General features: G+C 36.3%; 1 protein-coding gene across 6 annotated transcripts in view; it reads left to right on the forward strand.

Moving 5' to 3' along the window:
- Positions 1-27,793, forward strand: part of UBR3 (ubiquitin protein ligase E3 component n-recognin 3 (putative)) — a 198,913-nt gene that overhangs the window by 46,192 nt on the left and 124,928 nt on the right. For all 6 annotated transcript variants that reach the window (XM_013968944.2, XM_013968948.2, XM_013968965.2 and 3 more), the window contains exons 4-8: positions 1,603-1,746; positions 2,309-2,358; positions 14,969-15,035; positions 20,415-20,545; positions 21,733-21,961. In XM_013968944.2, the coding sequence (XP_013824398.2) occupies positions 1,603-1,746; positions 2,309-2,358; positions 14,969-15,035; positions 20,415-20,545; positions 21,733-21,961 (621 nt within the window). The remainder of the gene's footprint in view (positions 1-1,602; positions 1,747-2,308; positions 2,359-14,968; positions 15,036-20,414; positions 20,546-21,732; positions 21,962-27,793) is intronic.

Here is a 27,793-nt window from a genome sequence, read left to right on the forward strand (position 1 = left end):
AGACAAAAAAATAAGAAATTGTGCTGTATAGCCAAGAAAAAGGCCACTAATAGAAATTGACCTTGAAATGGCCTAGATGTTGAATTTAGCAGATAAAGAGATTAAAAAACTATTACATATATGTTCAGGAAGTTAAAGGAAAATATGATCAACTAAATTAAGAAATAATTAAAGGAAAGTTTTGTGTTCTTTTGGCCATACTGCCTGGGATGTGGGATCTTAGTTCCATGACCAAAGAGTGAACCTGCACCCCTGCCGGGGAAGCAGGGATTCTCAACCACGGGACCACCAGAGAAGTCTCTGCAGTATATTTTGTTAATTAAAAGCATTACAAAAATTTCATTTATCGTTACTGAGATAAACACATGATTTTTGTTTTTCAGGAGATATTTAGTCATTTCTTATGTAGGACCCTTGAAGTCCTTTATTTTTTATAAACTGTGGTTGCTTTTAATTTTGGACTTGAATTGAAGGATAGATGTATTCCTGTTTAATCTGTGCTGAAAGTTTTATTTTCATTTTTTTTTAATTAGGCCAGAGATTGGGCAGAGATTTAAAAAAACAAAGCTATTCTATTCTAATTATTGAGACTAGCAAAGAGAGGAAATTGAGGAAAGCTCAGCAAATATTAAAGAAACTCATTTACTATATATTTTTATAATCAGAGAGATTGAAACCTTAAATAAAGATGTGTAGTCTCCGTTTGTGTGTGTGTGTGTGTATATGTTTGCTTAGTCACTCAGTTGTGTCTTGACTCTTTGTGACGCCATAGACAGTAGCCTGCCAGGCTTCTCAGTTTAAGAGGTGGCAAATAACATGGTAACCTGGCTTCCAGAGAATAATTTTTTCTTTTAAAGAACTTTCAAATGTCAGTCTTTTTCTTTTATTATTTTTCTATTCTCCATAATATATTAGAAATCAAAATAGAAGACAAACGTCATTAATATGATCAAATACTAAGTGAAATGTCTAGGATTATTTAATTCTAGAATCTAAACTACTCAAAATTTTGGAATAAATTTGTTTTAAGTGATACTTCTGTACAAGTTATGCTTTTAATTACTTCAGTGTCATTATAAAAACATTTTATGCTTGGCAAAACAGAAATGAAGAAGTCTCAGTTATAACATTTGAAAATTCCACTCTTTTCCCCAGGAAGCCTTTCCCAAAACTTTGCTTTGGGTAAGTCTGGTTGCATGGTATTATAAGAGCACAGATTGTGAAACCCAGTGGTGAAGTCTGCTACAGATTTGTCACTTACCATATTATCTGCCTTTCTTCACAATAAAAGTTCCTTAAAGATAGGAATCATGTTTTATTGATCTTTGAACCCCCTGTGTTTTGTATATAATCTCTGGCATCTTTAAGATGCTCAATTACTTACTGGATTTCATTATTTGCTATAAACATGCTGTATATTATTAATACCAAACATGAGCACAGAAGTGACTGATAGCTATTTTATATTATTAATTCTAGGGTTTCCCCTCCAATTAGAATAGTCATATATTTTATATGTGTATACATTATTTATTGAGGTGGCTGCACTTATGTTATAGAATATTTTTTTTTCTGATTTTTAAATGTACTTTAAAATATTAGGTCTTGGAGAAAATGCTTGTGCAAGGAAAAGTCATGAAAAATACCTTATAGCTTTGAAGAGCTCTGGACTTACATATCCTGAGGATAAACTTGTATACGGTATACAAGAGCCATCTGCTGGCGCTAGCACTCTGGCAGTTCAAGGTTTGTTTAAATACTTAATTTGAACAACGGTAACTTTTCTGTATTAAAACAAGAAACCCCTCAAGCTTTACTCATTGAAGAAATTTAAGTGCTGTGTCATTCTTTGTAAGGAAAGTAATAAAAGTAGTAAAAATTTGTAAGCAAGAAAGGATAGATTAGTCAAAGAAGATACTCTGTTTTTCTTCAAAGGGATTCAGTTAGTTTATCAAAGGTTCTAATTTGAACTCATGAAAAATGTAGCAGTTGCTATTTAAGAGTAGCCCAAAACTTTAGTAGTTCAATGTTTTAGTAAACCATGGTTTAAAAAGAAAAGAAAGCAGTCCTTCTGAAACATTATTTGTGATTATTAAATCTGGGTTTTCACTGGAGGTTTCCTATTGATATATAAACTGATTGGGCCCAGATTTATTAAAGATAAATGTTGAATTCTGCCAAGATAACTGTTAGAATGAGTTGTCTTAACAAAACTTTAGCTTTTGATATTGTTATGTTTTAAAGTAATTTTAAGGTTAAAGTAACATATAACGGTTATGAAGGACAACTTTTTTTCTTCTTTCCAAAGGTTTTGCAAGTGCAACAGGAACATTGGGACAACTAGATTCTTCAGATGAGGTGAGTTAACATTTGAAACATTTAAAAAGTAGAATTTAAAAGTTTTAGAACTACCATGCAAATTTGTGGATATTTTGTAGTTGAAATTCTTCATTTTGTAGGCATGGACACTGAAGCCCAGAGTGGAATAACTTAGTCAAGGTCACAGAATTACTTAGTGACAGGACGAGGACTGCAGCTAGATTTTTACTTCTTATTTGTAAATTCATTTCTATTTTCATAGTTTAGAAATGAGAGCTAGAAAGGCATAGATATTTCTCCTATGAAAATATCCCCAGATTTATCCAAGTGGTGGTTATATATACAATGAAATTATTTTTTTAAAAATTAGCTAAGTCTAGAATAATTTGTTAGAAGAATATGAAATGTGCTTCTTTTCTAATCTCATAATAAAGTTATATCTTATATCTCAAGAGTTATTGAAAAAAGCAAAGTACTGAGAAATAGACTGTCAGTTTGAAATGTCAATTTTTATAGTTTATTAATAATATTTCTAATACATATAACATTCCTGTAGTTTGTTAGTATGCAATTTACAAGGAAAAATTCCTTTTTGATCTATATTTGTTTATAATCTTGGTTTTTATAAAACTTAAATTTCATATTTTTATTGATTTATACATTTAATATTGGACATTTTAAAAACTAAATTGTTTTTAAGCATTTACATTTTTTTCCTTTGAAAAAACCCATTTTGATGTGATAATATCATATGAACTAAGCCAAATATCCTTTTGAAAGCATGATTTCTTTTATGGATATGTTACAATTGATCTGATGCCTTATAATTTAAAGTTTGTAGTAGCATATTTCCCCTGTAAGAAGGCTCCTACGAAATGTACCATTTTGTGAAATCTCATTTAGTTAACAATTAACAGGAACTTGTTAATTTTCAACAAATTGGATAGGCAGTTTAGTATACTACTTTTGAATAGCCAGTGGTGACTTTAATTGTACATAGGTACATTGTAGCATCATTCCTTCCAAAGAAATCCCAGGGCTGATCTCCTTCAGAATGGACTGGTTGGGTCTCCTTGTAGTCCAAGGGACTCTCAAGAGTCTTCTCCAACACCACAGTTCAAAAGCATCAATTCTTTGGCGCTCAGCCCTCTTCACAGTCCAACTTTCGCATCCATACGTGACCACTGGAAAAACCATAGCCTTGACTAGATGGACCTTAGTTAGCAAAGTAATGTCTCTGCTTTTGAATATGCTATCTAGGTTGGTGATAACTTTTCTTCCAAGGAGTAAGTGTCTTTTAATTTCATGGCTGCAATCACCATCTGCAGTGGTTTTGGAGCCCCCCAAAATAAAGTCTGACACTGTTTCCACTGTTTGCCCATCGGAGATCCAACCAGTCCATTCTGAAGGAGATCAACCCTGAGATTTCTTTGGAGGGAATGATGCTAAAGCTGAAACTCCAGTACTTTGGCCACCTCATGCAAAGAGTTGACTCATTGGAAAAGACTCTGATGCTGGGAGGGAGTGGGAGCAGGAGGAGAAGGGGGGGACCAAGGATGAGATGGCTGGATGGCATCCCTGACTCGGACATGAGTCTGAGCGAACTCCAGGAGTTGGTGATGGACAGGGAGGCCTGGCGTGCTGCGATTCATGGGGTCGCAAAGAGTCGGACACTACTGAGCAACTGAACTGAACATTGTAGCAACACCATATTTTATGGTAGGGTGCTGGAAGGAGATCCTTCTGTGTGAGTGTGCACCCAGGGTCGGGGGGTGGTGCTTTTGAATTTCTTCTAGAAGTAACTTTGTGAGGGATATCACAGGATTTGAAATAGGGCCCTTCTTTGTTCATTACCATTGCTTTTACTCTGTTCTTTAGGTCCTCTCTGTGTTCCTTCTGTTCATTTCTCTTGGATTCTTTGTTTCATCAACTTCTATGTGTAATATAATTTATGTAATCATTTACTCCTTAATTATGATTATGTTACAGTAAATACTTGTTGATGGTGACAACTTCAAAATACTTCATTTCAAGTTGCATCCTCATAAAATGCTATTTTTGTGATAGTAGCTGAGACTACCTAGAGTTTGTGAAGTATACTTGATATTTATATTTAAAGGCAGTAAGATCTTTTTGATCTTTAAGTTGTATTTTATAATTAAACTTTAAGTTTATTTAAAAGTACTTTTTAACTAACAATAAAAGCTATGACCCAGCAGTCCCACTGCTGGGCATACACCCTGAGAAAACCATGATTCAGAAAGACACATGCATCTCAATATTCATAGCAGCGCTATTTACAATTGCCAGGACATGGAAACGACCTAGGTGCCCATTGACTGATCAATGGATAAAGAAGTTGTGGTACATGTATACAATGGAATATTACTTAGCCATAAAAAGGATGAATGTGAGTCAGTTGAACTGAGGGGGATGAACATAGAGGCTGTTATACAAAATGAAGTAAGTCAGAAAGAGAAAAAACAAATATAGTGTATGAACACATATATGGAATTTAGAAAAATGGTACTGATGATCCTGTTTGTAGGGCAGGAATAGAGATGCAGACAGAGAGAGTGGACTTGTGGACACAGCAGGGGAAGGAGAGGGAGGGATGAATTGAGAGACATTGTGCATACATTGACATGTATACACTACCATTTAGTAAAACAGATCACCAGTGGGAAGCTGCTGTATGACACAGGGAGCCCAGCCCGCTGCTCTGGGATCACCCAGAGGGGTGGCATGCCAGTGGGGTGGGAGGGATATATATATATGTGTATATATACTTAACGGCTGATTCACGTTGTATGGCAGAAACCAATACAACATTGTAAAGCAGTTACCCTCCAATTAAAAAAAAGTACTTTTTATACTTTGTGTATTTATCATATTCTTTAAATGGGATGAAAATGGGGTCATTTGGACATCTGAAAACTTAAAAATTTGAAGTAGAATTGTTCAGCTGGATGTAAGTTGAAGGGATACCCACTCTGGTTTTTCTTTAAAAGGAGCTTGAGCTTTTGTTAGACAGATCTGAGTTTGAATATTGCCTCATAGTATCGCAATGCTTTCTGCCAGGTTTTAAGCTTCCTAATATGAATTTTCTCATGAAAAAAGGGTGAATATTCTAGTGTTAGGATTAAAGGGAATAACATATGTATTATCTCTCATGAACCAGATACAAATTAGGCTCTTGATAAATGTTTTTTGTCCTAGTGCTTTGTATGTAGAAGGGATTGAAATACTGAAATTTTCAGCTACCATGGGTCATATGACAGATATTTTTGCTTGTCTTTCCAGAGAAAATAAGTTTATTAAAACATGGATTAAGAGTAATGAAGTTTCTCTTTAAAATTTTAAATTGAATGTTTGCTCAAATATTACACATTGTAGTTGTTTTACCAGTATTCTGAAATATGAATAAGCACAGTTTATCCAGTCATTTTTGTAATTTCCAATTTTTTATTATAAGATACAGTGCTTGTATTTCTTTTTGAACAGTTAACTCTCTAAGATACGGAATTGCTTGACTACAGGGTGAAAAGTGCAAGTGTTAGTTGTTCAGTTGTGTCTGACTCTTTGGGACTCCATGGACTGTAGCCCGCCAGATTCCTCTGTCCGTGGGATTTTCCAGGCAAGAATACTGGAGTGGGTAGCCATTCCTTTCTCCAGGGATCTTCCTGACCCGGGGATCAAACCTGGGTCTCTTCCATCTCTTGCATTGGGAGGCCGATTCTTTACCACTAGTGGCATCTGGAAAGCCCCAGACTATAGGGTAGGCATATCTTACATTTTATGAGACTGTGTTTTTAGGTTTAAAAAAGGCACACACACATATTTAAGATGACAAGTATGGAAAAGTACAAAGATAAGACCATTACCCAGGGCCAGTCATAGAAGGGTTTTAGTGATAGGAAATTTTCTATTTTAAGATTGTGATCATAATTTTTTAAATCAAAAATTTCATATATGTTTTATTGACTTACATACTAACAAAGTCAAATCTTGAGCTAGAAATAGAAAAGTTGTGAAGGAGGCAATTTGAAGGTTTAAAAAATTATGAATTCTAGAGCGTTCCTCTTGCCTAACTTTCTTATAGATGAGGAAGCTGAATCTCAAATAATAAACTGATCCACTCGGCAAGTGAATTCCATCTTGTTAGTAGTAGAGTTGCAAATGGATGCTAAGTCTCCTCTCTGTTGGTCTAGAGTTTTTAGTGTAAGGTGGATAAACCCAACCGTTCTTATTATTTCTGTGCAGCAAATTTGTCCTAAACTTTGTTGCTTACAATTACCATTTTTTGTTTTGTTAACAATTTTATGACTCAGAAATTTGGGAATGGCAGCTGGGCAGTTCTCACTTAGGTTATCTCACAAGATTCCTGTTATTTGTTGGCTGAGAAACTGCAGTCATCTGAAGGGTCAGCTGAATTGGAGATATAAGATGCTTGAACAGGGCTACCAGTTGATGCTGGCTGTGCACAGGGAACTCAGCCTGCGTGTGGCTTCTCCAGCATGGTGGTCTCAAGTTGTTGGGCTTCTCATACAGTTGTGGCTTTTCCCAATGTGAGTAACTCAAGAGCAGCAGCTGTGGAGCCTTTTCTGTGTTAGCCTTGGAATTTTACATAGTATCACTTTCAGTGCATTCTGTTCCTTATGAGTTGCTAAGGTCGGTTCAATGCAGAAGGAGGCAAATTCCACCTCTCAGAAGGTAGGGATGTCAAAGAATTTATAAACATGTTTCAAAATTTCCACAACCAGGTTGTGAAATTTGCCATTCTTTTTCCTGGATTCTCTTGGTAGCCTAGAAATGACTGGTGATTATAACTAAATACAATATAGTGATTGATTATGTAATTTCCTGACTATTTAAGTGGTACTTGTCTGTTGGGAAAAACCATAACATGATAATGAAATACCACTTTAGCCAGAAATGGCAACTGTAGGGTTTTAAAGAAGATCAAAGTGTTCCTTAGTATAACAGTTATATTATTATATCTCAAGAGAATGAAAGCTTATATTTAAAATTATAAGAGAGTTTTAAAAGAATTGATCTTTACCTTGGTAGAATGAAAAGGGACATATTAAAATTTTACTAGGATTCATTGCAACTTAAGGAACAGAATACAGTTTTGAATTTGATTAAAATGGAAACTAAAATTACCATAACTTTTTTGCTAATCTCTACTTGGGGTCTCTATTGTGCTTTTATTTCATAATGAGAAACATTATTTTATTAGGACCAGTGATTTGGATGGAAAAGGCTTCCTTTTGTGCCTAGGTAATCATAAATAAGAAGTAAGTTAATTGAGTTTTGATGTGATATATTTAGAGGGAAAATATAAGAATTTCCACCCTCTTTCTTAAAAACTTTATTGTAATGTATTGCTTTACAATCTTGTATTATTTTCTGCTGTGCAGCAAAGTGAGTCAGCCATGTATATATGTGTATCCCCTCTTTTGGGGGTTTACTTCCCATTTAAGGCACCACAGGGCATTAAGTAGAGTTCCCTGTGCTCAGTTGCTCAGTCATGGCCGACTCTTTTGCAACCCTATGAAATGCAGCTTTCCAGGCTTTTGGAAATTTCCGGGCCATGGAAGTCTCCAGACAAGAATACTGGAGTGGGTTGCCATTTCCTACTCTAGGGGATCTTCCCGACCTAGGGATCAAATCCATGTCTCTTGCATTGTAGGCAGATTCTTTATCTATTGTGCCACCTGTGAAGCCTAATGATGTTTGAAAAAATTGATTTAAAACTATTTTAAATTTGTGTTATAGTTCTTTTCAAAGCATTTTTACATATATAAATGATGAAAATGCAAGCAGTAATTTAATAAGGATGGAATAAATAAAGGAGAAAGTAGATGAAAGGATAAGGAGATAGAAAATGTTAATATAAGGGTACCAGAATTGATGCTTTTTAACTGTGGTGTTGGAGAAGACTCTTGAGAGTCCCTTGGACTGCAGTGAGATGGAACCAGTCCATTCTAAAGGAAATCAGTCCTTAATATTCATTGGAAGAACTGTTGCTGAAGCTGAAGCTCCAGTACTTTGGCCACCTGATGCAAAGAACTGACTCATTAGAAACGTCCCTGATTCTGGGAAAGATTGAAGGCAGGAGGAGAAGGGGACGACAGAGGATAAGATGCCTAGATGGCATCACCAAATCAATGGACATGAGTTTGAGCAAGTTCTGGAGGTTGCTGATGGACAGGGAAGCCTGGTGTGCTGCAGTCCATGGGGTCACAGAGTCAGACATGACTGAGTCACTGAACTGAACTGATACAGATACATAAAATCTCTATTTTATGCCATTTAAAAATTTCTTTAAAGCTTTTAAAGCCATATTGCATTTTATTTTGCAACTGCAGTCACAAATTATATGTTTGCTTTTAGCATTTGAAATTTAGTGAAGAGCTGAATATGGCTTAAGGATTGGAATTTCTACATCCTTACTCTACAGGCCCATAGGGTTATTGAACAAACCCCTTTCGTGATTTTATTCTTATAATTTAGCAAAATATATGAAAAGGGAGACAGGATGAGAAGAGGGCAATGACATCTCAAAAACTGCTATAGAGAGGGAGTTATAACAATTAAGAAAATGTTGTAAGTTTGAATTGGAAGAGATCCTAGGCGTAGTCTAATTCTGCCAATTTGAAAAATGAAGAAACAGGTTTGAAACTCTTTAACAGCAGCAAGATTTTTCCTGTTTAAAGTTTTACTTGAATGAGCATACTGCTGTCTACTTAATTTTATTCATGCAAGTTGTGTCAGATATTTGTCCCTGCTGTCCCTAGAGTAACAGAACATTATGTACTCAGCAGGGCTATTTATACCCATGACATTCTTCATACTACTACTACTTACTGGTTTTTTTTTTTTTTTTGGTGTGTGTAGCTAATATGTAATAAGAGTTGAAAATGTTCTTTGTGTTGAATGAAGCTGAAATAAAATAGAAACACATTTTAACTTAATGAAGTACTTTAAAATGAGAGTTTATGTTTATTCATTTTTTGTTTAGATTTGTTCAGTCATCAGATAATTCAGTTCAAAAGAAAATTATCTCCAGTATTATATGTACATGGGTGTAATAGAGAGTTTCTTAGAGAAAATAGTACTGTTTAAATCAAGATAACTTTTCAAGGAAAGATTATTTTCACTGTGGCTGTTACCATAAGCAGTGTCCATTTATCTATGTGTATTGACCAGACCATTAATCTTTGTGACTTTGATACATTTAGCTGTTAATACAAATTAAATAAATAAATAAACACATTTTCCCTCGTGTAACCATAAAATTTGAACGTCCATTATGGAAAAATTGACAGATAGAAAAAAGAAAACATTTACCTCCAGCTGTGCTGTCCAGAGATTACCACTATTTATTAATTTGTTTGCCTCTAGTCTTATGTATTTCATATTCTTACGTAAGAGAAATAATCACTTAACAAAATAAGTTACTATGTAAATGTGCTGTCAATATTCTTGCTTTTATTCAAGAAAGAATCCAGTGAAGAGTTAAAACTAATTTGCTCAGAACTTGTAGCAAAAGCAGGATTATTGCAATTGAAAGCTAAAATAACTTTTCATAAATGAATAAGTAAAAGAAAAATATGACTTTACTTTTAGAGGTACAAGGTTTGATTTTAATTAGTTATAAATTACATTAATGGTAAAGGATAGAGTTGGGAATCACAGAAATTTTGGTGAGGAGGCCTTAGAAATATTTAAGACATTTCTTTGCCAGTTTAGCGTTTGATTTTATGACATTACTCACAAATGATCAGCCTCTCCATAAACTTCCAGTGGTTGAGAGCTGACCTAGCTAATGAGGCAACTTGATCCTTTCTTTGATAGCTCCAATTATTAGGAACCTGTTCTCAATACCGTGTTAAATATCATAATTTTCCCACCTTTCTTGTTTTTCCCTATGGAAACATTTTAATTTTACTCCCATTAGACACCCCTTTAACTTTTTAGCTTTAGTTATACAGTATTCTCTGCTGTTCATAGCTCTTTCACCTCTTCATTCCCTTTTAAAATTAAGATCTGATTTTGGTACAGAGTCACAAGGACAGGTTCTCATGAAGCATGTTATGGCTTCCTTTAGGCCTAAGGTTTTTTGTTAGCATTTTAGCAGCAGTGCTAAACTGTGGCAGAAGCTCCAGTGGTCAAATGAAATACTCAGGTCCCTCACTCACTTACCCCTTCAGATTTATAGCTGACAAGTTTGAGAGCTCCCTCTCTGCTTTGTATTTGTAAAATTAATTTAAAGCAAACAGTCTCATGTTACAGTGGCTTACATAAATGTTTTCACTTTATTCTAGTTTCTCAAGACCTCCTTTGGATTTTATTTTTATTATCTGCTATGTTAAATGTTCATTTTAGCCTTGTGTGTTTTGTATTAACATTGAGTATTGTTTTAACCAACTGTGAATTTAACTTGACTTCTTTTTACGGAGCTCATGTTTTTTCATCTGTCCAGTAAATCCATCAAAGAAAGAACAGTTGATTTGGGTTGAAAACCACCTGTAGATTTTGCAGGCTAGGAGTTTGAATCTGTTTTCTGGGGAGTTGGGGAGGGCAAGGTGGGGAAGAGTCTTCTCTGCTGTTGGACATAGATATCAAACTCAGCTAGGGAGGGAGTCTGCCTGTGTCTGAGACACACGTGCAGTGTTGTCTACTTCTCTGCTCAGGAACCTAGCTAACATTTTTTGAGAGTGTTTCTGAGAGTTGTATGAATGCTGTCTCAGTTGAGGTGGTTTATTTCCTCTCTTGTTCACTGGACCCATTATTTTCCCCTAGGGTTCTATACTGTTTTCTCGTGGATAAAAGGGGAAGAACTCTACTCTCCATCTTGAGTTTGGGGTGGGGTTTTGTTGTCATCATAACTAAATTGTTTTCATCTTCCTTAATGCCTGAATATCCCACCACTGGAAGTTATTCCTGTTCGTTGAAACTTTTGTTCTTTCTTGGCATTTCCCTGGTGGTCCAGTAGTTAAGACTCCATGCTTCCACAGCAGGGGCGGGTATTCTATCGCTGGTTGGCGAACTAAGATCCTACACGCTGCGAGGTGCGGCCAAAAAAAGTAGAACTTGAAATAGATAACACACTAATCCATTATCTTGAGTAGATTGTTATAGTTAGGATTGGAAATCATAATTAGTATTAAAAACATTCATTCAGTTCAGTTCAGTCGCTCAGTCGTGTCCGATTCTTTGCGACCCCATGCATTGCAGCACGCCAGGCCTCCCTGTCCATCACCAACTCCCGGAGTTCACTCAGACTCACGTCCATCGAGTCAGTGATGCCACCCAGCCATCTCATCCTCTCTCATCCCCTTCTCCTCCTGCCCCCAATCTCTCCCAGCCTCAGTGTCTTTTCCAATGAGTCAACTCTTCGCATGAGGTGGCCAAAGTACTGGAGTTTCAGCTTCAGCATCATTCCTTCCAAAGAAATCCCAGGGCTGATCTCCTTCAGAATGGACTGGTTGGATCTCCTTGCAGTCCAAGGGACTCGCAAGAGTCTTCTCCAACACCACAGTTCAAAAGCATCAATTCTTCAGCGCTCAACTCTCACATCTATACATGACCACTGGAAAAACCATAGCCTTGACTAGATGGACCTTTGTTGGCAAAGTAATGTCTCTGCTTTTGAATATGCTACCTAGGTTGGTCATAACTTTTCTTCCAAGGAGTAAGCGTCTTTTAATTTCATTAGCTTAAAGCTATAATTCATTGTCACCATTGAATAAATAGAAAATTAATATTAGCAAAAAGATGATGAAATTACCTATTACTCTATCATTTAGAGGTGGCTTACTCTAATCATATATATTTTAACAGATTTTATACATGATATATTTTAGAGACTCCATGCTGTATATGCTATTCTGTAACTTGCTTTTCTTACTAATGGTAGTTTTAAATATCTGTAACAAAGAGTATATTTTAACATATTTTATTTGTGTGTGGTATCACTACTTAAATGATTTCATAGTCTATATGCTATCCTTCATAGCATGCTTTTTTTTTTTCTAATTTATAGTAATAGGTTTTGAACATTTACCTGGTCATAATGAATATGGAACTCTAGTGTTGTTTTTCTTTAAAGAGTATATTTGTGCTATAATTTATTTCCCTAATTCCCTGCTCTGCTGTTGGAAACCAAAGTTGTTTTTTTTTTTTGCCATTGTAAATAAATAACATTGTGATGAGTGTTATGCAGATAGTCCCTATTCACTTGTCTGATTATTTCTTTAAGATAAATTCTTAGAACTGGAATTTCTGTTCCAGTGATAGATATACTTTAATGACTTTACATATGTGTATTGACAAATTGCCATTCAGGAAAATTGTTCTGTTATATACTCTCTCAAGTGTAGTACAAGACTACCCATTATCCCACCTGTTTAAATGGAGGTAGACTCTCTTCCTAGCTGAATTTGATATCTATGATGATGTCAGGTTAATCTTTGTTTCTAGACTTTCGTCTTTGTGCCCTCTTGGAATGACTTTTCTCTCCCTAGCTTGACTAATTTTACTTGTCCTTTAAAGTGTCAGTTTGGGAAATTTTTAAAACTTTGTATTGTCAAGGCCGTTGCTTGACCAAGGATACACTTTTCATAGGAAGTTTTAATTTGAAATTATGAAATAATCCTACCCTGGATTATAATATTAAAAGTTTTGGGTTTTTTTGGTCTTTTTCTCTGGGCAGAAGAACAGTTTCATAAATGACTATTAGCTAAAATCTCAAATTTTACAATCTTCTGGGTCTTGTGGCATGGTTTACATTCGTATATCTGTCTTTTATGGCTCCACATTTCATACTGGCTGGGTTTCTCTTTGGACAAGGTGAGGGTGGCAAAGGATGAGGCAGTGTAGTTTGTTTGACTGTCACTACTGTTGCCAAGTAGATGACCATAGAGGCCTGGCTTTGGTGGGGGTTAACAGAGGGCATATCGAAGTGCTTAGTAAATGCTGAATGACTGAGCTCTGAGGTATCTTTGGGAACCTCCAGACTGGTCCTTAGGGCTGATGCTGGACTTGTCAGAAACTTGCAGTTAAGGCTTGGTATATAGGCCAAGAATACTATACCAGTGGGTTGAGCTGTAGCATAAAGCTGAGGCTTTTCTGCTTTGGAGGTTTGATTTAATTGAGAAAGTGTCTGGGAATTTGTACCATGGTTCTATCCTGCCATCAGTGTAATTGGTTAGCATAACAGACAGTATGCCAAAATACTACCACTCATGTCTTTATACCAGTTGGTTCATATATGTTTGGAAAAGAGGAAAAAGATGTCAGTATAACATGGAAGTTTTGGATTCCTGTGTAATCTTCCCTGAACTATGTAATAGTTCAGGAGATCTGGGATAATGGGGCATAGTCATGTCCTTTATCTGGAGAGAAACACACCTTCATCTGTGAAGGGAAAAGGAACCTTTTCAGCAGCATTTGAAGGAAATTAGAACTGAGCAGCTGCACCCATGGCTTCCTGCTTTAGAGGCACATTCCTAGCTTCACTGTTGGTTTCACTGCTGGCAGGCTGCTTCCTTTGCTCCTCTTCCCTTTATGTTGTCTCGGTCAGCTGGCTTCTCACTCTGTTGTGGTGGTATGTTGTTAACAACCCGTGAGACTCTCTCAAACCACTCCAGGATGTTTGCCTGGGCATCCAAATGATCTCCCCAGGTACCAATTATTCTTTTGTTATATCTTTGGTTATACACTTTCTTGGTTACAGAATAGGTTGTGGATGGTCTGTCCCTCACTCTTCTATTCCCCATAAGCCTTGTTATTTTTAGTGTGAGGTATTTTTTTCAGGAATGGATATATCACGTGTGAGCAGAAATACATATATTTTCTTCTTGGGTTTTCTTTCCTAGTAAAAGTGAAAGTGAAGTCGCTCAGTTGTGTCCAACTCTTTGTGACCCCATGGACTGTAGCCTACCAGGCTCCTCAGTCCATGGAATTTTCCAGGCAAGAGTACTGGAGTGGGTTGCCATTTCCTTCTCCAGGGATCTTCCCAACCCAGGGATCGAACCCCAGTCTCCTGCATTGCGGGCAGATGCTTTACCATCTGAGCCACATAATAATTTGTTTTTATTAATGTTTTTTTGACCATCAACTCCATCTTCTAACATACTGTGCTTATTTTTCAGAACTTGATCTCTTGAACTCATTTGCTTGTATTAGACTCTTCAAAACTTTTCCTCTGTTCATTGCTTTAACCCCCTTCTCCTTCTCCTCTTCCTTCCTATGCTAATCTTTTCCCTCCTCCCCTTTAGCTTCTTTGTGCATTTAATATTTTGTTTATAAGTTAGGAAGATTTTTATTTTGGGATTTTGCGGCATTTGAGAGTCTTTCATTAGAGGCACAGATTAAGTTTAAGAACTCTTACATTTTAATCCTAAGAATTTTCATGATATATTTAATTATAATGCTAATTTTAAATTTAATTTCAATTAAAAGTTTCAGTATTAAAGTATATTTTATTATAGCAAATACATAAGAGTAAAATTATTAATAATATGTAAGCACACCTGTATTTTATATTTAATATAATTTATAAGCATATTTAAATTTACAAAAAATATATAAATTCATGACTAGGACTACAGATAATGCTAATTTTGTTTTTCTCCAGGAGGATCAGGATGGGAGTCAAGGTCTGGGCAAGAGAAAGAGGGTCAAACTAAGCAGTAACACCAAAGGTATTTATATTTTGTTTTTTTTCTTGTGTTAAAAAATGCTTAATTACTAAGAGCACTTGGTTGGCTGGCCATCAAAGCTGTTTGAAGAGAGAGTTATGTTATTAGATGTGTTCAATATGGAGAAAGAGTTGATAGGGGATGATTGTTGGGGACCTCAAAAGCAAGTGAAACCCTTACTGTTGGGATTTTTATTCATTGTTTTCTTCATAAAATGAGCAATATTATATTTGAGCCAGAAAAATAGTCTTCTCATTGAATCTTTTGATTTGGATCCAGCGTTTTTGGTATAAAGCTTAAATTTGATTTGTATCTTTTTGTAATCCGGGGTATGCAGTTTCTAGAATGGAAAAGGATGAGCAGCAGGGAAGTAGTGTGGGTATGCATCAGAAAAAGTAACGAGAGTGAAAGAAAATGAGAATGAATGGCACTTAACACATATTAAGGGCTCAGTAAGGACTCAATATATGTTGATGCAAAGGAGAAAGTAGATGTGCCTGTAGTGAGGGAATAGATTAGTAATATTTATCGAACTTCTGTATATGCTAGACATAGTGCTAATCACCGCATGTGCATTCTGTCATTTCATTCTCACAGTAACCGTATGTAGTAGGTTTTATTGTTACTACTGTTTTATGAATGAGGAATGAAGGCATGTTAGGCATAACAGCTAATGAGAGGTAGGTCCTTGATTCAAATCCCAGAGTTTAAATGCTTTATCACTATATTTTCTTGACCCTCCCTCAAAGCTTTTCAAGAGTACTTGTTATTAGTTGGTAGCCTGTGCTCCGTTTTTGAAATGGATTTCTGAATCTTAGCATGGTCTTATTTTCTGGGTTAGTATGATCTGTTAGAAAGTCTTCAGAGGTTAAAATATTTTCATGAAATGATTCTTTTTTCTACTGCCAAGTGTGTCTTTCGGAAAGTTTAAGACTGCTTGGAAAGGTGGAGCAAGCAGACAGTTTCAGTTGAGGCTCATTTTGTAAGTCTGTTCTTAGTTACTCACGTTGCTGCATTCAACTTATGGACTGTTAGCAGAGGGCATGAAATTTGATTTGCTGTCCAGGATGCACGCCTGCAACATGTTCCCCTTTTTCTTGGCCCTGAAGAAAATCTGTAATGCCTGAAAGAGATTAGAAACCCATTTGGCTACCTGGCTTTTTGACTTAACCAGAATTATGCATGTGCTTACCTGAGTCCTTGAGATACATCTGAGTTGGAGGAGATTGTTAGGCATATACTTGAGTTTAAGCTTCAGGGATGTTCAGAAAATAACCTCTCGTGGTGTTAAGAGGTCATTGTTTTCCTTCAGCCTGGTCAAACTCTGGCTTAAGACATTTTTTATGCAGACTTCACGTTGAAGTTTATTTTCTTTTATACCTGAATTTTTTTTGCATTTGAGATAGATTGTTGTCTTTTCCTTCCCTTTACTGGTAAGAAGTAGTAAAGAGATTTTAGACTTGATTAGTTATCATGTTTGGTTTGAGTATGTACATTGAAGAAATGGCTTTTTCACTTAGTAGAAACTCTTTTCAAGAAGTGATTGTTGCCTTTGAAAATGTCTGAAGTCCAGAGTGGTTTAGTTTTTGTAAGAATTTGATTCAACAGTTTGAAAGTGAGCTGAAAATAAAATATGTAATGTTGGACAAGAGGAGAGGCACTGTGCTAACAAACACATCACTGCCTATTTTCAAAAGTTCAGTTTTAAGGATGAAAAGGCTTAGGCCTAGAGGACTTCGGCTAACATGGTCAAGATGAGCTGGTGAGTTGCAGAGCCTGGACTCTACTGTCTAAATGAAAAGCTGTCATTCATTTATACCACATACTAATTCAGAAATTTTGTTTTACAATTTCGCTTGAAGTGGTTTTAGATGTTGTGAAGGTCATGATAGTTTAATCAAGATTTTAAAGGTAATAATCATACATAACTAATGAAAGCATTTCTAACCAGATTACTATAACATAACGTATAAAACACATAACACATGCTTTAAATATCTTGGCAAACTGGTATCTTTTAAGAATAACAGTGAAGACGTTGTGGTTCACCCCTCACCCCCACTTTTGTGTCTGAAGATAGAAAAATTGGATTGTACATAATAGCAGCTATTTTCATTTTAATAGAAGGCAGAGCTTTTCTGGGGTATTCGATTATTTTATTTATTTAAAACAAAGTTAATATATCTTTAATTTTTAATGCTTGATGTACAATTATGGTAGCTTCAGGCTTTTCTTTGGCTAATATAAACTTGCAGAGAGTTATAACTATGAATTTAAGAATAAATACTACTAGTTTTAAAAAAAGAATAAATAGTACTAGTTTTGTTCAGCTTTGTAATTATTTTCAGAAGCACTTATCTGGCAGGGATATTTTTTTGGTAGTCAGTGAAATTCTCAGTCATGTTAGTACCAAGTGAATTTTGAGAAATAAATTGGCTTCAGCAATGTGTGCTGTAGGTTATATTCTAATTTTTAATTATAAGCTTTTTATTCCTGTCACCTAATTCATTTGGCCCCTAGTTTTGTTACTTTTTGACTTTGAATCTATCAGTGTGACCTTTGAATATATTTTACCTCATTTCTTGCAAAACTGATCATTTCTCTTTTAAATCATTGCCATATCCTGGAAGTGGCAGGAGGAAGAGATTTCTGTTGTACAAGTAGAAAATTGTGAGAATTGAAAAAAAAAATTTTTTTATTTCCAAATAAAAGCTGTATAGTATAATTGTATTTCTATGTTTAGTCCTGCATATGGCTTATACTGAAGGCTCCACTGAAAGGGAGTTAGATGGGGGATTAGCAGATATTTTTGTCTCTGTATAGTTTAAATTATAGTGTTTCTAGATTAATGAATTTGTTATTCTGAAAATAGTGCTTGTTAATTATTAATGGAAAATTGGATTAAAGTTATATCTGATATAAGTCTTATTAAACTCAGTGTTTTACAAAAAAATCAAGAGAGTGATTAAATACTGAGGTTACTCTTTTAGACTCATTACCTGAGGAGATAATGATGTTATTGTTTAGTCGCTAAGTTGTGTCTGGCTCTTTTGCCACCCCCTGGACTGTAGCCCGTCAGGCTTCTCTGTCTTTGGGGTTTTCCAGGTAAGAATACTGGAGTGGGTTGCCATTTCCTCTTCCAGAGGATCTTTCTGACCCTGGGATCAAACTTGCCTCTCTTGAGTCTCCTGCATCGGCAGGCAGATTCTTTACCACTGAGCCACCTTGTGATATGAACACATTACTCAATAATAGAAGAACTGTAGCACGGGGATAGGATTGGGATAGGGTTAATTAAAAATTCGGCCAGATTACCCTGGAAGACTACTTGACATGTAATTAGTTAGGGCTATACCTGAGTATTTTGATTCATGGGATACTGGTTTTTCAGATCTCTCCTCTAACTCTAGTTCTTGCTTAAGCACTGAACCAGTCCATAGTTGACACTTAATGCCCTTATATAGAGTTGATGATTCAGAGCAGTATCCCAAGATAGTTTGCTTTAGTAAAGATTAATAGAATTTTCTAGTTCATTTTGAGGGGTAAAAGAGAACTAAAGTATGAAAAACATTCAATTCACACTTTGCTGTACACCTTGAAACTAACACAGCATTGGTAATCAAATATACTCCAGTGTAAAATTTAAAAAAATTCAGTTCCTCACGTACCAGTTGAGACCTTTCTGTTGATTCAGCAAGGCAAGGAGGCAGAGATAGGCAGGAGAGAGCCTAACCGTCAAGAAGTGGCACTTGGCTTTAGAAATAGGCTTCCCAGGAGATAATTTATTCCCCCTTTGAATACCTTTTAATTCAAAACGTACATCCATTTCCTGTTTCCTCTATGTCTGAAGAGGGCATCCTGAGTCCAGTGCATGTAAACATAGCTGATTTTCTATATGTTTCCTGGTATGTTCCTACCAGAAGAGAGTAAATGCTTTTGTATATTAGAGTAAGCTGTGCACTAATGATATTTTCTCTAGTGAAGTTAACATTTCGTTTATGAAGGATAATTTTAAAGAAATAGATGAATTATTCTATAAAGACTTTTTAAAACAAAATTGGAGTTTGTCCTTAATAGTGTGTTTTTAGTTTAAAATTATTACTATTTAAATTATGTGCCATGAATATTGTCCTTGTAAGATAATTGTTTTAAATGATAGTAGAAGTTTTAGATAAAGGGCTTATGCTTCAGTTCAGTCACTCAGTTGTGTCTGACTATTTGTGACCCCATGAACTGCAGCACTCCAGGCGTCCCTGTCCATCACCAACTCCTGGACCTTGCTCAAACTCATGTCCATCGAGTCGGTGATACCATCCAGCTTTCTCATCTTCTTTCATCCCCTTCTCCTCCTGCCCTCAGTCATTCCCAGCATCAGGGTCTTTTCAAATGAGTCAGGTCTTTGCATCAGGTAGCCAAAGTATTGGAGCTTCAGCTTCGGCATCAGTTCTTCCAGTGAATATTCTAAAGGACTGATTTCCTTTAGGATGGACTGGTTTGATCTCCTTGCAGTCCAAGGGACTCTCAAGAGTCTTCTCCCATACCACAGGTCAAAAGTATCAATTGTTCGGCTCTCAGCTTTCTTTATGGTCCAACTCTCACATCCATACATGACTACTGGAAAAACCGTAGCTTTGACTAGATGGACCTTTGTTGGCAAAGTAATGTCTCTGCTTTTTAATATGCTGTCTAGGTTGGTCATAGCTTTTCTTCTAAGGAGTAAGCGTCCTTTAATTTCATGGCTGCAGTCACCACCTGCAGTGATTTTGGAGCCCAAGAAAATTAAGTCTGACACTGTTTCCCATTGTTTGCCCATCTATTTGTCACGAAGTGATGGGACCGGATGCCATGATCTTAGTTTTTGAATATTGATTTTTAAGCCAGCTTTTTCACTCTCCTCTTTCACTTTCATCAAGAGGCTCTTGTTTCTGTTCGTTTTTTTGCCATAAAGTTGGTGTCATCTGTATATCTGAGGTTATTGATATTTCTCCCAGCAGTCTTTGATTCCAGCTTGTGCTTCATCCAGCCTGGCATTTTGCATGATGTACTCTGCATATAAGTTAAAATAGTAGGGTGACAATATACTGCTTTGACATATTCTTTTCCCAGTTTGGAACCAGTTCATTGTTTCATGTCTGGTTCTTATGTTTAAGGACAAGTAATTATTTTTCTAGTAACTACTTTATGTTGAATTATAAGGACTACGTATTTTATTGTACTGTGGACATTATAGAAACAACTTGATATTGTTAGTATTAAATTATTGAAAGGATAGCCTTGATTTTTAGGCATATTCAGATGTTTGAGATTGCTGGGTTGTTATAGTAAGGTTTAAATGAGATGAGCAACTTAAATCATTAGGGTGAATTTATTTTTCTTATGTAGATCAATCCATAATGGATGTTTTGAAACATAAAAGTTTCTTAGAAGAGCTATTGTTTTGGACAATAAAATATGAATTTCCCCAGAAGATGGTGACTTTCTTACTCAACATGCTTCCAGATCAAGAGTATAAGGTATCTATATTTTTTCCTTCTTTTCTGAACTTTGCTCGCCTTTCTTTGCCTTTTCAACATTAAATCTTTTTGATTTATTTCTCAGCTCAGTTGCCAAAAGAGGGCCTATACAAAAAGCACAGTATTTTAGATCTGAATCAAAGCACTTTTACAGAGCAGGATTCTTAGGGTTACCTTTCTGCATGAGACTTGGTCCAGAGAAATTGCTGGGGGACAAACAAAAGCACAATTACACAAATAAATATGTGGTTAAAAATTGTAGTAAATTCTCTAAAGGAGAAAGATGCAACATGCTTTGAGAAGATGTTTAATGGGAACAACTGAATTTAGATTGTGAGATTCAGCATGGGAAAAGTACAGAGTTAGTAGCTTCTGGCCATAACTGTTAAAGACACAATAGTATTGACTCATGTACACAAGTAGATGAGTGAAGTCTCTAGTCTCAGAGGGTGTGGACCCACCAGTTACTCTTCTATGTTTATGGCAAAGTTATACAGCTTTGTGCCTGAAAAGACAGTGAATCATGGTTTAGCTCTTCTTATGGTTTAAGAAGTAAAGCCTCTTTAGGAGTGACACTTTAATAATGCTGTTTTGTATGTTTATGTCTCCTTAAGAAAACAATGGATGAAGTGTATATGGTACCCAAAACAGAAAACTTAAATATTGGTTGGCTTTCAGATCAAATAGGAAAAAATATCATTTCTTTTGGAGTAGTCACATTGACTCACTTATTGTTTAGTTGTGTAAACAACTCGATTTTCAAATGAGACTTTAGATTTTATTGCTAAAGTAGTTAGCCCAGGACAAAGACATACTTAGACATTAGTGAATTGATACCTTTGTGCAAAGTGAAGATTTGTGTTTTTAAACCATCTTTGTAATTGCTTTAAAACTTTAATAATTTAAAATGCATATTGAATATTTTTTTAACTATCAAACTATTTTGCAAATTTTCAAAAAAGGGACAAATGTAAGACTACCATCATTGAAATTACTTTTCCAGTTGTCTTGGACATTGTCATAAGCTAATCATAGCTTAGCTTTATAAATTTTGTACTTTATAATTCACACTTTATGCTTTTTATACTTTATACCATTTTATACTTTAAAATGCTAGTATAATACTTTGAAAATGTGCTAGCAAACTTAAACTGTGTTTTTTTCTTCCTGTTTAAAACATTTTACAGGTTGCTTTTACAAAAACTTTTGTTCAACATTATGCTTTCATTATGAAGACACTGAAGAAAAGTCATGAATCGGACACTATGTCTAACAGAATTGTGCATATTAGTGTTCAGTTGTTCAGCAATGAAGAGCTAGCCAGACAGGTAACAGAAGAATGTCAGCTGCTGGATATTATGGTCACTGTGCTGTTATACATGATGGAAAGTTGCCTTATTAAAAGTGAGCTACAAGGTAAACTCAGAATTATTTTCACGGGTTTTATAAGTACACTTTGCGTAACTAGCCTTAAAAACTCTTTTTATGCTTAAAAGTAGCTTTTAAAAATATTATAAAATAATACATATTTGTTAAAGAGTGAAAAATTTTTAGCAAAATTTAAAGAAAAGCTTTAAATACAGTTCTGTTATTCACAAATAACTTGTTAACATCTTGGGATGTTTCATTTCTTTTTGTGAGCTGAGTATTTTTATAGATAAGAATATGTACTTTAAAATATTCTGTCAATATTCTGTCATTCTATTCACATTAAGAACATGTTTTTTAATGATTGCAGATAGTGCTATCATATGACTTTACCGTAACTTATTTAACCATTTTCTTATTAGATAAAGTTCTATTTTTGCAGTCATGAATTTGTTACTGTCAGCTTTAGACATTTTATATGTGTATACTTTTATAATTTAAAAGTTGAAATAAATCTTGCCTTTTATATGTTCTTTTAGTGTGATCTTTAATTTTCTTCCTTTATGCCTTTTCATATTGCCATAACATTTTTAGGGATTCCTCCCATTCTTACTTGATTGTGGTCTTTCGTCTTGACTTTACCTCCTCATAATAATTTATATTATTTGAGTATTTGCTATGTACTAGGCACTGTGTTTTTTTGGCCTCCAAAATCACTGCAGATGGTGACTGCAGCCATGAAATTAAAAGACGCTTACTCCTTGGAAGAAAAGTTATGACCAACCTAGATAACATATTCAGAAGCAGAGACATTACTTTGCTGACTAAGGTCCGTTTAGTCAAGGCTGTGGTTTTTCCTGTGGTCATGTATGGATGTGAGAGTTGGACTGTGAAGAAGGCTGAGCGCCGAAGAATTGATGCTTTTGAACTGTGGTGTTGGAGAAGACTCTTGAGAGTCCCTTGGACTGCAAGGAGATCCAACCAGTCCATTCTGAAGGAGATCAGCCCTGGGATTTCTTTGGAAGGAATGATGCTAAAGCTGAAACGCCAGTACTTTGGCCACCTCATGCGAAGAGTTGGCTCATTGGAAAAGACTCTGATGCTGGGAGGGATTGGGGGCAGGAGGAGAAGGGGACGACAGAGGATGAGATGGCTGGATGGCATCACTGACTCGATGGACGTGAGTCTGAGTGAACTCCGGGAGTTGGTGATGGACAGGGAGGCCTGGCGTGCTGCGATTCATGGAGTCGCAAAGAGTCGGACAGGACTGAGTGACTGAACTGAACTGAGGCACTGTGTTAATATTATTTATACATTGTTTCAATTAAATTTCTGAACAACTCCCTGTGTATGCTCAGTCTTTCAGTCCTGTCTGACTCTTCGACCCCATGGACTGCATTCTGCCAGGCTCTTCTGTCCATGGGATTATCCAGGCAACATGCTGGAGTGGATTGCCATTTCCTATTCCAGGAACGACTCTCTAGATTGGTGTTATTATTTCCACTTTCAGTTCAGTTCAGTTCAGTGACTCAGTCGTGTCTGACTCTCTGTGACCCCATGAATCGCAGCACGCCAGGCCTCCCTGTCCATCACCAGCTCCCGGAGTTCACTCAGATTCACGTCCATCGAGTCAGTGATGCCATCCAGCCACCTCATCCTCTGTCGTCCCCTTCTCCTCCTGCCCCCAATCCCTCCCAGTATCAAAGCCTTTTCCAATGAGTCACTTTAAAGATGAGTAAATTGAGGCTTAGAGAAATTGAGTCATTTATCCTAGTATATATAGTTAGCAGATGACAGAACCAAGAAGGACTTTCTATCTCCTGATGTCAGAATCTTTGTTCTTAGCCACAGTATAGGCAGGCCAATTTTAATAGGACTTTGTCTTCACTTGTTGACACTTGGAGCTAAATTTAAAAAATAATAACAAACAATGCATCAAATTTAATCTTAGGACCTTTCCATTCTCTGTGAATGGGAGATCTTATGCTTGAAACGTGCCTTCTACTGTTGTCTCCTTTTGCATACCAGCTCCTGTTTTCTCTTTATACTGATAGTCTGCCTGTTCTCAGGTGCAGTAGCCTGAAACTTTATATAGGGGTCAGTGCAGGCGTGATGCCTTCTGTGTAATAATAACTCACTAATAATGATGGTAGCTGCCATCTTTTGAGCACTCAGTGTATACCATGGTTTCTTTCCCAGTGCTTTAATATGTTTTATCTAATTTAACCATCAGTAATTCTGGGGAGTAGATACTGTTTTTTTCCATTTTAGAGATGAGGCAACGATGAGGCAACTGTGGCTTAGGGAGCTGAGAAGTCAGTGATCTATGGTTTTATAGCTGTGAGTGTCAGTCTAGGTGTCTGACTTCAAAAGTCATACTCTGCCTCACTATGTACAATAACTCTGACTTCCCATTGTAAATATAATGGGAGAGTAATATATTATTTACATAAAGCAGTATACTTCTTTACCTTTTTGATGGAAATATTAAAAACTGATTTGCATTATTTTTCTATCTTTGTGTAGGATGCCCTTTTCTTTATTAGGTACTTAGCTGTGTATATTCAGTTCAGTTCAGTCGCTCAGTCGTGTCCAACTCTTTGCAACCCCATGGACTGCAGCACGCCAGCTCCCTGACCATCAACTGTGTATATTACTCTTTTTCTTTTTTGAAATAGTATCTGTCATCGTTGAACTGTATCAATGATATTCTTATACATAGAATTATATAATTAGAAAAGGACTTTTCACAAATATAGCATTTTTAATTTATAAACTGACAAACTTGAAAAAATGAAAAGTATCTACTCTTTTCAAAAGAATTGAATCTTTTTTCTTGACTAGGTGGTTTAGCAATGCTTATTATGATATGGCTTGCATTTCAGAGAAGACTGTTTGGGACGAAGATGTATATGAGTCTGCCTCCCATTCTTTTTTTCTAGCCTGCTTTCCTGAGAGAGTTTTTGTGTTTGTTTCCTTAACTTCCAGTCTCTCATTAACCCACCTCCATCTAGTGTTTGTTCCCGTTGTTCTGTTGCTTCTTCAGAATTGTCCAGGACTCCGTTAGCCACGTGTCCTACTTTTCCTAGAACTGGTCCAGGTTATGCCTGTTATTTTGACACCAATTTTAATACAGTCTTTTTTACTCTCAAAAGTGTTCCAGTTTATATAATTAATTATATGGTCACCCTTTCTATGACTAGATGATAAGGCAGCTGGTGATAAAACACTGGACCTTATCTTGCTTGATTTTCATTAGCATTTCACACTGTTGCTTCTCCGTTGTTTGTGTGGTGTGGAATGATTTTCTGCTTATTCTGTCAGTGTTGTTGTTTCTTGGCACTTGGTCTTGCTATCCCTGTGTTTCTTACTTTTCCTGTATTTTCTGAAATTGTATTACATAATCTTCATTGCTTTCTATGTATACTTTCTTCTACTGCAGTTAGTCTGTCCTGGAAGTTCTTACACAGATTGAATATTCTAAAAGCTAAATAGCTATAAGTAGCATTGCTAAGATCTTTAAATATAAATGTATTTTTTTCTAGCAACAAATTACATTATTTCTAAGCCAAGTCTAACACTATCTTTATCTCCAGTGCTGTTTTTGTTTCCTCTTTCTAAAGTATGTAACATTTCATGGCACATATTTACTGGTTTTCTAAAAACACCATATGTTTTCCTTGTTTTACATGAAGAGTATTGGAATGAGCTTTAAATATATTGAATTAGCCACAGATGTTACCCAAGTTCTCTACGCTTTTTAGTTTGTAATAGCCTCCGTCTAGCCTTTGTATGCATTGTCATTAGACAGTGTTTGAAAATTTTGTCTATACTGTTAGTAAATGTAGGAGCTGATACAGTGAGTATTCACATGGCCACAGCAATAACTGAAGATTGAAAGAAAAAAGCCTCTAGTAGTACGTGACCCCTTCCTTATACTTTTACTTTCTTATACTTTTCCATATCCCTGAAATGTTACAGTTTGTCCTGTGAAATTTTCTGTGTAGAATGGAACTTTAAACCATGTGTTGCATAACTGTAGGAATGTCTATAGTTGCTCATAATGCCAGATTGATCATCTGTCCTGAATATCATATTATTTATTGAACTATATCCTTTGGATATCTGCAAGCACTTCACACACACAGTGTCAACACCAAAAACTCATTCTCTCTCTGTGAAGTTCTGCTTTTTTCCTATTACATGTGTGTGTGTGTTAGTGCTCAAGTTGGTGTTTTGGCACCACACTAACCATCTACAGAGCTGCCCAACCTAAACCTAGGAGTCAGTTTTGACTTCTTACTCTTTGTAGATAGAGTGACCATCACCAGGTCTGTCATTTAAATCCTTCTAGATATATTAGAATAACCAGTTCTTTTCATCTCTGCTCTTTAGGCCAGCACCGTTGTTCACGCCATTGCCATCTCTCGGCCTTCTGTTACTGGTCCTCAGCACTCTGCTGTAATCACTCTCCACACTAAACATCTGTTCACGTCCTCTCTTGCTTAAAACCCCCTCTGTGACTTGCCATTCTCGTCTCATGAACTGCAGACTCCTAAAGCTGATTTATAAGGCTGTCTAGACTCACTGGTGCCACGTACCTCTGCATTCTTTGTCCAGTAGTTCCAATCTTTTTTATACTGCTTCCTCTACCTAGAATACCCTTTCCTCCTTGTGTCTAGTTTGCTTGGCTAATCACAATTTCTACATCATTCTGTAAATCTCAGTATAAACATCACTTCCTCAGGAAACTCTTTTTTCCTAAATTGTAGACCAGCTTTATTTGTTCTTAGGACTTCTTGTACTCTTTCTATTACAGCACTACCATGCTGTGTCTTCTTATATTAATCTCAGCAGAGAAAGAGACTGTATAAAATCTTGATGTACTGTCCACTTTATTTTCAGAGCTTACTAGAATGCTGGACTCTCTGTAGGAACTCAGTAAATATTTGTTGTTGAGTGACTGCAAGGAGATACAACCAGTCCATTCTAAAGGACATCAGTCCTGGGTGCTCTTTGGAAGGAATGATGCTAAAGCTGAAACTCCAGTACTTTGGCCACCTCATGCGAAGAGTTGACTCATTGGAAAAGACTCTGATGCTGGGAGGGATTGGGGTCAGGAGGAGAAGGGGACGACAGAGGATGAGATGGCTGGATGGCATTACTAACTCGATGGACATGAGTCTGAGTGAACTTCGGGAGTTGGTGATGGATAGGGAGGCCTGGCTTGCTGCAATTTATGGGGTTGCAAAGAGTCGGGCACGACTGAGCGACTGAATTGAACTGAACTGAATATCATCTAACACTGAATCGCTGCTCTCTCTGTATCTATATTTGGAAAAGTATCAGTTGGATAAAAATAGAAGTTCTAGTCATTTTGCTTCATTGTAGATTCCAAGGTATTTTTCACAAGGACAGTAATATTTAAAGCAGTGTCAGGAAAGTAGTGATTTTGATTAATTGTATTTTACTTATTCATCCTCTGATTTCAATTAAACAGTGATTCTCAATGTTTATAAAAGGTAAAAACATCTCGGCATCCCTAAGCACTGTCCCATCAAAATCAACTGCTCACTCGCTCATAATGGCTGTTCTTCAGTTCAGTTCGGTTGCTCAGTCGTGTCTGACTCTTTGCGACCCCATGAACTGCACTACGCCAGGCCTCCCTGTCCACCACCAACTCCCGGAGTTTACCCAAACTCATGTCCATTGAGTTGGTGCTGCCATTCCAGCCATCTCATCCTCTGTCATCCCCTTCTCCTTCAGCCCTCAATCTTTTCCAGCATCAGGGTCTTTTCAATGAGTCAGCTCTTCGCATGAGGTGGCCAAAGTATTGGAGTTTCAGCTTCAACATCCGTCCTTCCAATGAACACCCAGGAC

The sequence above is a fragment of the Capra hircus genome, chromosome 2, assembly GCF_001704415.2.
Source record: "Capra hircus breed San Clemente chromosome 2, ASM170441v1, whole genome shotgun sequence".
Lineage (NCBI taxonomy): Eukaryota > Metazoa > Chordata > Mammalia > Artiodactyla > Bovidae > Capra > Capra hircus.